Here is a 12,627-nt window from a genome sequence, read left to right as displayed (position 1 = left end):
AGGTAGGCTTAGGACCACTGTGCTCTGTTTCTAGTCATCCATTCATATTTAAACATTTTGATACTTCTCTGCATATTAGTTTTTTGTTTTCTACAAATGTGTTTTGACTTCCATTATCGGTGTAAAGTCTTGTCAATTGTATTTACAACTCAAATGTAGTTGGGAAAAACCTCTGCTTTCTGGGGAAGTATGGTGCAACATTGTTTTTCTTGCATTAGCTAGCTAGTCAGTATTTGGGGGCAGCCATGTCTGATTTATAATTTGGCCACCAGAGGAGAATGAGTGTTCATCAGGTGACAGTCAAGAGAATCCATGAGAGTATAAAACTTTACTTCCAGTGTAGCTTCCCCGCCCCTTGTGTGTGTCCAGTCCCATGCTTACTTACTATTTCATTAATTCCTATTGTTATGTATTCTTCATTAAGACTCAAAATCAAGCTCTTGGGACTCAGGAATGAAGACTGTAGTCTGTCAAATAAAGCAACAAGGCTGATGGTGCCCCTTGGGCTCCTCTGCAAAGGCCTAAGAACGTTAGAGTAGTTGATTCTCTTTCCTAGCAGTGTGGTTTTGATTGAGTCACACGACCATGTCCTAGTGAATTGTACTCATGCCCAAGTCTAGTTGGTCAGTAGGCTCTCTTAGCAATAGTCACAACAGTGGGACATTTTTAACAAATTATTTATTCACATACAGTCGATGCCATGCCCTAAACATTTACAGAGCAGGAAGTCATAGACAAAGGAGATCTCCCTTGTCCCGTGCTCACCAGTATTACTTCAGAACAGTTATCACAAGGTGAAATAGGCTGTGTTTGGTAACATTAACATTCTTAATCCACCCAATAAAATGAGATAAAAATATGACTTTCAGAAACAAAAGCATAAATTTTCTGTCTGCCTTTTCTAGTTTCTACATCCAGTATACACAGGTGTTGTAGGTGTTAACAACTATTTTACAGCAGACATTAGTGATCTTTGGCTGGACATAGTGACTCACAGTGGTAATCTTAACACCTGGGAGGTTGAGACGGGAGAAGCTTGTGACCGCCATGGTCTAGTGACACCTTGTCTCAGCAAAAGAAGCAGATGGCCCTCTTACCTCTGTTACTGTAAGAATGAAGCCCCTCCATTCTTCCCCACTTTCTGTGTTTTCTGTCTAGAGATGAAAACAAATATAAAGCAGAAAGTACATAATTAATGAATGAGCTGTACTATCTTTAAATACCAAGGCTTCCACTGGATTAATTTCTGACAAAGTAGGTCACCCCATCAAAGGCTAGCAAGCTCACAGGTCAGAGTGATGGCTCTTCAGGTAAAACATAAAGATCTGCTTTCAGCTATGAGCATGAAGGCCAGAGTTTGGACCTCTGGACCAAGTAAAATGCCAGGGGCATGTGGCAGCTTACCTGTCATCCCTTTGCCTAGGAGGTGAAGACAGGGGATCTCTAAAGCAAGCTGACTAGCTCCATTGGTCAAACTGAAGAGCCAACCAAACTGTTCTCTGTGTTATGACTGTCGTTATTGGGGGATATTTTTTTCTTAGCTCACTATGCTAATACAAGGACAACCTTGTAAAACACCAGGCGGACCCTTGTCTTTGTCAGAGGATACAAGTCTAAGGTTTCATTGTGTTTATAGACTAAACAAGTGCATGTATTCTTCTAAACTGTAAGTCAGAGCACTGAAGCCCTCTTGTAATTCTTCTCCACACGAGCTATGGGATGTTAAGAGGTAAAAGCAATGCACAGACTTTGCGCTCTATGAACTGCTATTTCTCCTTGCTCACCTTCAGATGCACTTCTTCTTTGGGCAAAACAAGAGTGAAAGTTGCACAGTTCTTCTCAGTTGAACTTTGGCCAGTAAGGCACACAAGGTCTATTATGTCTAACTTGCCAACATACTGCAAAGACAAAGAAAAATATTGTTAAATTACTTCCTGCGTAAGGTACATTTATTCTCACATGAAGAAAGATCGTAGTTCTTAAGCGTATTTACATAGTAACCTGCTTTTCCCAATCCAACTGCATTTTGGGGTGGTGTGCTGACTTTGACCCATACACATTTATAAGAGTAATATTAAATATTTGAAAATGTTGCAGTTGGTTAATATAGCTATTATTAAAAATTAATTATATTAACAGACCAGTAAAAAGTATTTTATTAATATAAAATATAATATAGTCAAAATTCAAATTTCATCATTTTCTAATTACATTGTAATAATTTACTGTCTATAATGTCGATGTTATTTACATCCTTGTTCTCTGTGGCATTAATTCTGTGTAACAGTGCTGCTGTGCACAGAACAGTCACACTGATAGGTTGAACGGTCATGGCAGGAGTGTTCACACTCTGGAAACTGGCAAACCACTGACAAGTGATACGCACTAATTGGCTTTTCGCTTGTCCCAGAGGCAGCCCTTCTTATAGTAAATCCTCTGTGTGTCTACATCAGTCTCAACTGAGTTTTGCTGTAACAAACAGTGCCTGCTACACCAATTACAGAAAAGGAGTTCTCTCTTCTGTTTTTTTACACTGTAGGTTGTAAAGAGCCTTAACATCTGCACAACCCAGCTGTTTGAATCTGCTATTCATGTTGTCCTCAAACCTGTAATAACACTGAAGTCACATTGCTGAAGCAGCCCTACTAAGTGTTCTGTGCTTTGAGTCAAAGTTTTTCTCTAGCCACTTCCTATCCGCAGGTTCTGAATTCTTTTCTCTAGCATAACACTAAACAAACTCAATGACCTTCCCACACCATGTCCTCTGAGCCTTTTAGATATGTAAGGACAGCATTAAATTGTTCCCTTCTATAGACCACACATATAGACCAGTTCTCAGCTGGTCTATTCTGATGTTTCTTCTGAGACTATCACCCAGAAAACTCCCCTAAATGTTTTTCATCCTCCTTTAACAACAGTGGTAGGTGGACAACTGCAGAGCCTTTTGCTGTGTCCTCTTTGTGGCACCATGCCTAAAAATATCACAGGCCACACATGGGTTACACCCTCTTTGACTAGCAATGTCATCTTGTAGAATGTATTTCATGTATATTATAAAAATATTTTCAGAGGAAAATGTGAATTCAGTTCTTCACTAACACGAATCATGCCATCAGTTCCCCACATTTGGCACCTTTGGGGATATCATAAGGGTCAGCACATGGAGAATACAATGATGAAGGCTTATCTTTGGGGATGATGCTATCAACTTTGCCAGATAAGTATGGTTGTGTACAATTTCTTAATCCTTAAACTTGGCAGTTTTCATTGATAAGCAGGGATTACGTAGTTGTTGACACCACCAAGTGAGAATAACATTACAACCACAATTTCTTAGCCAATTTTGAAGCAAACTTTATTAAATACTAGCCAGGTTCATACCCAGATTCCAGTGTATGATGTAGAATTACACCAGCCAGGAACTTATAAAGGCAAAACTCACAAGTCTACACACGTTCTGCCTTTGTCCAACCATCCTAGCATACCTTCTACATCCCAGCATACATCCTGACACACCTTCTACATCCCAGCACACATTCTGACACACCTTCTACATCCCAGCACACATCCTGACACACCTACATCCCAGCACACATCCTGACATACCTTCTACATCCCAGCACACATCCTGACACACCTTCTACATCCCAGCACACATCCTGACATACCTTCTACATCCCAGCACACATCCTGACACACCTTCTATATCCCAGCACACATCCTGACACACCTACATCCCAGCACACATCCTGACACACCTTCTACATCCCAGCACACATCCTGACACACCTTCTACATCCTATCACACATCCTGACATACCTTCTACATCCCAGCACACATCCTGACATTCCTTCTGATTAGTGTAATTGAACACATCCTATGCAGTTGGGGCCACCAAGCTGGTTAACAGAAGTGAAGAATATGGGGCTTATTTTTTATGAACAGCCCTCAGCATTCCAGGAAGTTATTTGTTCTTGGGCAAGTGGGGCTTACAGGTTAGAGGAATTTTGTCTTAAAGATCTCTTAAACACAGTAATTTAAATGTAAACAGAACTTCGGGTGTCTAATGGCTCAGAGCCTCCTGAAGGTGGGAGGAGATAGTATGAGCTGAGCTGGGGCTTTATGTTTTAAGATTTATTTATCATATGTAAGTACACTGTAGCTGTCTTCAGACACACCAGAAGAGGGCATCAGATCTCATTACAGATGGCTCTGAGCCACCATATTGCTGGAAATTGAACTCAGGACCTCTGGAAGAACAGTCGAGCAGTCAGTGCTCTTAACCACTGACCCATCTCTCCAGCCCTGATCTGGGGTTTTTTAAATGTCATGAATCAGGGACCTCTTTTCACAAACCTGGTACTGCAACATAATCTAGGAATTAGCCATCCCACAGTGCCCAGGGGCATGCATTCTTGCAATCTCAGCACCTAGGAGACTGAGGCAGGAAGACTGTTTAGTGCTCTATGTAGCTGATGCTTCAAATGCCATGTTCCTCTTAAGTACGAACGTTCCCACTCTTTCCCTTAATGCCTCATGTGGTAATATGGCATTATTTTTAGCCTGAGAGCTGAGTGTGTAACTTCTCTATTCTGCCCACCACTTTGTGTGTTTATAATGACTTTATTAAACGTTCCTCAAATTGCCCAACTTGATGTGTCATCTGTTTTCTACTGTGCCCCTTTTTATGCAGTGAGTCACAGAGAGATTAGGTAATTATCTCAAGATTCCAGTTAGCCAATGGCAGGGTAGCACTGAAAAAACAGGCAACCTTTCTGGGCACACCAGGCTCCCAATCCCCAAGTTGTACTGCCCCCTGAAGTATTCCAAGTGAAGGTGGTTACTGTGAATCACTCAAGGTTTTGGTCAGGGTCTTTGCTTTCATCACTGGAAAGTTGCAATACACTACAAAAAAAGAAAGGTTACTCTTTAAAGGATTAATTAAATAATCACTTCACCATCATCACCATCATCACCACCATCACCATCATCATCATCACCATTATCATCATCACCATCAACACCATCACCACCACCATCATCACCATCATCATCATCACCATCATCACCACCATCACCATCATCATCATCATCACCACCATCATCACCACCACCATCACCATCATCATCACCATCATCACCATTATCATCATCACCATCATCACCATCAACACCATCACCACCACCATCATCATCATCATCATCACCGTCATCACCATTACCATCACCATCATCATCATCACCATCATCATCATCACTGTCCTCATAGCTTTTAGAGGATATGTTTTTGTCTGGGAAAATTAAATTGTAGCACTGTATGTCCCAATGCTATGGAAATTATCTCATTCCTTCCAGAGTGTAACTGCATTCCATAACATAATTGCATTCCACAGCAACTACAAGAAATGGAAGCTGTCAGTTTTTCATTAAGCAGTTTATAGCAAGGTATCTAAGGTTTCTACTTTTAAACTAAGTCTTAAGCAAAAAGTTTAAAACGTGAGCTAATGCCTCCGAGTTGTCCAGGGAACCGATAAGCTCCTCAGGTGTACATCTTTGAATACCTTCATTTGAGGATGCTAGAGAAAGTGGACGAGTTATATGCCAAGGCGTGTAAAAGGTTGAACTAGTTGAGCGTGTCAGGCTCTACTTACGATTGTACTTTTTTTGTCAGTGTAAAAGAACAGTGTGGTTCCTCTCAGCTCTGTCCAGTAGTGTTTGTACTCCTGCGGAAAGAAGTCATAGGCACATTTCACAAGGGCACACTCAACTATCTTACCTTCTGTCTTATCTTTCATAATTGCAGGATATAAAGTGATTCTTTATTCTTCATATTCTGCCTGAAAATGACCTGTTTGGTGTGTGTATGTGTGTGTGTGTGCGTTCCTTGTGTAACCAGGGGGGCCAGAAGAGATGAATCACTGGGAACCGGCGTTACTGGAGGTTGTGAGCTGCCTGATAGGGGTGCTGGGAAGTGGGTGCTGGGAAGTGGAAGTGCTCTTAATCACTGAGCCTCTTATTTACACACACACACACACACACACACACACACACACACACACACAACACACACTCCTTTCTTTCAGTTATTCCTTCCTTGCTTGCTTCCTCTCTTTTTTGTTCTCTCTCTTTAAAAAAAAAAAATGGAGACAATGTCTTATTAAATAGCTCTGGTTGGCCTGAAACTTGCTGTGTAGACCATGTTGGTTTTGAACTCGCAGAGCCCTGCTTGCCTCTGCTTCCCAAGCACCACCACACCTGACTATTCATTGAATTTTCCCATAATTTTTTTAAATTGCCATACATGTAGTCATTACATGACGTTCTTAACAAAGTCCACCTACATTTTAATGGCTTTACTTAGCAGTCAATTAAAAATAGATATATTTATTTTATCTTATATGTATGAGTATTTTTCCTGCATGTATTTTATAAGCAACATGTGTGTGTGTCCTGTCCCTGAAAACCGTAAGACAGCACTGAATTCCCTGAAACCGGAATTAAAGACAGTTGTGAGACACTATGCAGGGGCTGGGGATTGAACCATGTCCCCTGGCAAAGCAGCCAGTGCTCTTAGCCACTGAGCCATGTCTTTAGCCCTGCAGTTAATTCTTGGGTAAATCCTTTTCAAACTTACTTTAATATAATGTTTAACTTGTTCTTAACTAGATCATTTCTGGAACTCTTCTCCTTAATTTAAAACTATTTATTCAACGTTAGTGTAAGGTCCCATGAGTGACAGGGCCATATCAGATATCATATAGGAGCTGCATATATCTGGTTTCTGTGGAAACAAATATGAAGTTAACATATTTAGCAGAGGACGTGATGCTTAGGTTGGGTTCATTAAACAGCATTTATTATTGACATAGACTAAGGGAATATATAAACTGATAATAAAATAATTTAATAGCTGATGTTTAATGAACATATTTTATTCATTATATAAATGTTTAATTATTGACAGATTCACATTTCCATGAGTTCTTTACAAATAATATTCTAAATTTAAAAATTTTAAAATAATCTAGTTAGCCAGACTCCCATTTCACTTGGCTCAAGCTTCATTTATTATTATTATTATTATTATTATTATTATTATTATTATTATTATTATTAATTATTATTATTATTATTATTATTATTATTGAGACAAGGTCTCACTATGTAGCTCTGGCTCTTCTAGAACTCACTATGTAAAGGAGGCTTCAGGCTAACCTTGAATTCACAGAGGTCCACCTGCCTATGTGTCCTGTCTGCTGGGATTAAAAGTGTCTCCCATTCCATCCCGCCCCGCCCACACTCTATGAACATTAACAGAAATGGACTGGGAGATGTACAGTGGTTAAGAATGCCTACTGGCTGGGTGGTGGTGATGGCCAAGGTGGTGGTATGCACCTTTAATCCCAGTGCTTGGGAGGCAGAGGCAGGAAGATCTCTGAGTTCAAAGCCAGTGTTTGCTATAGAACAAGTTCCAGGACAGTCAGAGCTACACAGAGAAATTTTGTCTAGAAAAAACAAAAACAAAAACAAAATACAAAATCCACTACCAACACCACCACCAAAAAATAAAAATAAGTAGAGGAAGGAGAGAAACAAGCAAGCAAGAAGCAAGGCAGATAACTGTTCTTCCGGAAGACATGATTCAGTTCCCAACATCTGTGTTGGACACACACACACACACACAAAACCCCAAAAATATGCATAATTAAAAGTAAATCTCAAAAACAAAATAAACATTTTCTAAAGGAGAGTGAAGCCCAATGCGTAATCATACTTGTGTGTGTGTGTGTGTGTGTGTGTGTGTGTGTGTGCCTAATGAGCTTATATTCACTGTGTGTGTGTAGGAGCTCACAGAGGCAAGAAGAGGGTCGAATCTCCTAGATCTGGAATTAAAGGTGGTTTCGAGGCACCATGTGGTTGCTAGGAACTGATCCCAGGTCCTATGTAAGAGTGGTAAATGTTTCTAACCACTGAGCCATCTCTCCACCCTTAATAAGCACATCATTAATATAAATTTATGCCTGTGCTATATTTACCTAAGCATGTTACACGACCTACTCAAAATTAAAAAGATGTAAAGATAGATTCACCTCGTGGTAAAAAGAAAAGAAAAAAGAAAAGTTACTTAATTTTAACAATGCATGTGGCCAAGTTTAAACCAAATGTTAGTGTTACTGCAGTTATCTACCCCAAATAGAGTTAGGACTTGGGAAGAGGTATCCTCCCCCACCGTAGGTGGTCCTTCCACTCACCAGCTCACCCTGAGAGCTGACTGCCGCATGAACTAGAACTGTGGATGCAGCTGTTGGGTCAACCACAAGATCCTCCCTGAAGGACACCTACAACACTGAGCAAAGACACTCCTGAGATCTAAAGGTCCCGTGTGTGCTGGTGGCTGACACCTCTGAGAGCCAAGAAAAGAAGCCTTAATTTTCACCGCATCAGAAATCCTTCTGTTCACAGATGGCACCGGGTCTCTTTTAACTATGATAGCCCTTGTGCCCTTTTTTTGCCCTTTCTTCCACTTTCTTACTGCTCTCCCATCACGGCTTCACTAACTGCTGCTGCCAGAGCGGACAGATCTCTGCATCAGCAGGGCTGCATCAACAGGTGAGGCTTAACTCACCAGTCCTGTCCGTCCTTAGCCTGGTCTGCTGGGAGGGAGTGGGTAAACTGCTCTATTTCCTGCTAGGAAGCAAAGGTCCTCTAAGAAGCATAGGCTTGGGTCTTTCAAGCTGAGTTGGTGATCGGAAGTAGCTCAGCGTAGGACGAAGCATTAGGCCTGCTATCAAACTCAGACATTGATGGATAGACTTTATTAGCAATAGAAATAAGTAATAGATCCTTACTTAGGCAGTTCCTAAGATTGGTCTAAAACTTGGGAGAAGGAAAATTGCATTGGAAGATTATAAACATTTGGAGCTGGGGGAAGAGAGGGACAGCAGCTCATGGAACTTCACATAGTGATGACTCACAGTGCAGAAGAAAGGGTCCTGGGCAGTGAGCTGTCAAGCAGGAGAACCCGGATGAGAACTAGAAAAGACAAGACAGGAAGACAAAAGCAGTAGCTGGGACCAGGAGCTTGTGTAAGCGGAGCACTGATGCCAAGCAAGTTAATTAAGAAGCACAGCATCATAGATCCTCTTTGCAGGGAGACAATGGCCAGGGTCAGCGGAGAGCAAAGTCAGACAATGTTGGCAAAGAGAACATGGGATACCTCAGACACAGAAGCCTTAGGTCTGATAACCAGAACCAAGCGGGGAGGAGTCGGGTCCTCAGAAGCTGCACTTTGGAGGCACTGGCTCCAGCCCTAGACTGAGCTTGCCAAGTCTATTCCTGGACAAGCTCACAGAACCGAAGATCTCTTTGTTCTTTAACCAAGGCCCTGAGGAAAGTCTTGGGCAGTCTGGCTCCCCACATTGTGATAGCTTGTTTTGGAAATAGTAGTGATTACATATTGGTTTGGACTGCGATTACAGTACCAAATAACAATAAGAGAATACAAGTAGAGAACCAAGACTTGCTATTGCTTCAAAGACTTGTTGCTGACTTGGTGTGATAATGATATAAGAACAGAGCTGGGACATAGGAAATGTTAAGTGGTCACCAGTTTAACAGCAACAAAAGAGTCCATGGCTTTGATGTTTGCAGTATTGACAGGTTCCTCGCATTCTTTTCAGAATCTGTATCACGGAGAACAGAGGTAGAGAATGCAGACAGTTGCTACTGCTTTATACAGTTAGAAAAGGTTACGAGCCACCACATGGGTGCCATTGGAAGCACAACCATGCCATCCTCCACCCCCTGGAATGCTGTTTGTAAAGTAGTGATTTATATTCTCATCTGAGAGATGAGGGAGAGATGGTGATGCGGTCTAAGATAGGTATGCTCCGATGGGGCTGGGGGAAAGGAGCAGAAATGAGTCCTAAGTATTTCCCTTTTAATTATTTTAAAATATACCTTTCTTTTTTTGGTATTCGTGCACGCACGCGCTCGCGTGTGTGTGTATGTGTGTGTGTGCGTGTATGCACATATACCATAGTGCTCCTGTTGAGGTCAGAGGACAATTTGCTAGATGGAGCCCATTCTCTTCTTCTCCCATGTGGGTTTCTGGGATCAAACTCAGACCAGCAGTCCCGATAGAAAATGTCCTTTCTCACGGATCCGCCTCTCTGGTCCGTAAGCTATTTTCTTACACTGTTTAAAAAATGCCAGTGAGAAATTTCACTTCAGAAGCTGCTAATATGCACTGGCCCCGAGAGCCAACCAAGGTTCTGTGAAAGTGATGGACGGTACTGTATAGTCTGCACTGTTGAAACTGGCTGGGGCTAGAGAGGTGGCTCAGCGGTTAGAACACCGACAGCTCTTCCAGAGGTCCTGAGTTCAATTCCCAGCAACCACATGATGGCTTGCAGTCATCTATAATGGGATCTGATGCCCTCTTCTGGTGTGTCTGAAGACAGATACAGTGTACTTCCAAACATAAAATAAATAGATCCTAAACAAATATTAAAAATATTTAAAAAAAAAAACAGACTGAACTATCACAGCTTTGGATATCTGCATTAGATTCACAAAACCACTTAATTAAATTTGGCAGCTGGCTTATTTGGTTTTATATATAAATATATATAAGTATATAAAAATATTTATACACACACACACACACACACACACACGGCTTTTCCACAGTCTTGGAGGAAACTTTAGAAGAGATGCTACCACTCCTGCAGAGCAGGAGGCAGGACAAACAACTTTAGAACTCACAGAATTCAGCCTACTGTCCCATAGCCCCATGAGCGAGCTTCAGTGTGACACACTCTGAGGACCATGTGCCCCGAGGGCTCCATGCTGTCATGAGGTTCTGCTCTGCCTGCTGCTCTCATATCCCTCTTCATCTCAGAGTTACATGAAAACTCTCAGAAAGCTGCCAGTCCCTCGCTGGGCTTTTATCACTGGCACTCACAGTAATAATGCTTGGTCTCTCTCAGGCATGGCTGCTAAAGCAGATGAACGGTCCTGTCCCCATCCCAGAGAAGAACTCAGAGGCCAAGACTGTCAGCAATGACCACCATCCTTAGGAAGCATTTGGAAAAGTAAAGTTGTTAGTGAAGCTAGGTTGAGATGGCTTTACTACTGGCTCTGATGTAAAAAATAAATCCTAGAAAACATTTTGAAGTTCAGACAGGCACCCTCTTCTTAGTTAAGCTGGGGACCTCAGTGGTCAGGGAACAAGAACAGTGGTAGCGCTGGCTGGTGTGTCTCTCATGAGGTGGGACTGCTGATGACAGAGTTCTTACACCCGTGTTTGCCCTCAGCTTCCTGACAGGATTTACTGACGGACAGATACGTATTCTCAGGATATAAGGTAGCTATGCCTGATTTTTACATAAAAGTTTAGACTTCTAAGATCCTTGCAGATGACTTCTAACAAAACAACCACTCCTTTCTTTGTAATAGCAAATTGCTGCCTGCAAGGCTGAGAACACAACCTTGCTTGCTCATACTTTGCTAACCTACAACAAGTTGTTTAGCTACAAATGTACTTGGGTTTGGGGTATTGTTTTCCTAACCTCTTATTTCTTGGAAAGGTTTGGAGGACACATTGTCTTTTCATAATTGTTCACTAGGAAAAAAACTAGTGATCACATTGTAATTTTATACTGCTTGGAAGGTTTTGCTGAGATATATAAGCTATGGAAGAAAAAATAAAGTGTTGGGGCTGGACCATTGTTCCTTCCACCCATCAATGATGCATATGTATGTATAAGTGTAAAGTGTCTACGTGTGTATCTTGGAACTTGCTTCATCCGCCAGTTGTGTGTATATATGTGTATGTATGTGTACATGTGAAATGCTTGGAGCCCACTTGCCAGAGGTTTGCTCTGACCATTCTGTGTGCGAATGTGTATATGTCTGTTTGTAGTTCTGTGTGTAGGTCTGCATGTATGTATATATATTTTTTGTGAATAGTTATCGGACTCTACCTTTTGTTTCAACCCCTGTGTGTATGTGTGTGTGTGTGTGTGTGTGTGTGTGTGTGTGTGTGTGTGTGTGTGATTTTTTTCTCTTTCTCTCTGTTTCCAAGAATTTGTAGTTTTTCCTCTGGCCACAAAGAATGACAGCCCCAGTAAATTAAGCTTTGTGCCCTCAGAGAAAAGTCTGCGGAGCAGCTTCTCTGATCTCGGGCTTTGACAGCAGCCCCTGTAGATCCATTCTCCTCAGTGGCTCTAAGCACTGACCCCCAACAGCTGCCTGCGTTGACCCACCACATGGATGCCAAAGCTGGCCTTTGGCATTCTGGTTCTAAAAGATGCATATATTTAATAATTTTTATAGGCTATTAGTACACAGTTATGTATATTCATATTCTCATAATAGATATGTATGACCAAAATGGTTTCCTAGGAGAGGTGTGCTATTTGTGGAGCTGTGCTTCAGGACATGGGAGGTGACACAAAAAGTGTCATAAATGTGAGGGGCCATCAGAAAAGTGATACTTTGTTACATTATGTTGATCACACAGTCCAAGAGAACACACTACACTTTTTAACACTGTTAGGATGGCAAGAACAATGGGCTATTGTCCAAACCTTCTGGTATATAAAGTTTCAGGAACATTTGGG

At 41.5% G+C, this 12,627-nt stretch overlaps 1 protein-coding gene across 3 annotated transcripts in view; it reads right to left on the bottom strand.

Moving 5' to 3' along the window:
- The window catches only part of STAP1 (signal transducing adaptor family member 1), a gene marked incomplete at both ends in the record, with an annotated part of 30,409 nt that overhangs the window by 15,010 nt on the left and 2,772 nt on the right, over positions 1-12,627 (bottom strand). For 2 of the 3 annotated variants that reach the window (XM_080934491.1, XM_080934492.1), the window contains 3 exons: positions 1,098-1,154; positions 1,785-1,898; positions 5,653-5,724. In XM_080934491.1, the coding sequence (XP_080790617.1) occupies positions 1,098-1,154; positions 1,785-1,898; positions 5,653-5,724 (243 nt within the window). The remainder of the gene's footprint in view (positions 1-1,097; positions 1,155-1,784; positions 1,899-5,652; positions 5,725-12,627) is intronic. The other variant, XM_080934493.1, reaches the window with a different exon arrangement.

This window comes from Micromys minutus (genome assembly GCF_963924665.1).
Source record: "Micromys minutus genome assembly, chromosome: 1".
Lineage (NCBI taxonomy): Eukaryota > Metazoa > Chordata > Mammalia > Rodentia > Muridae > Micromys > Micromys minutus.
The sequence above is the reverse complement of the archived record's forward strand: the minus strand, read 5'-3'. Positions and strand labels throughout refer to the sequence as shown.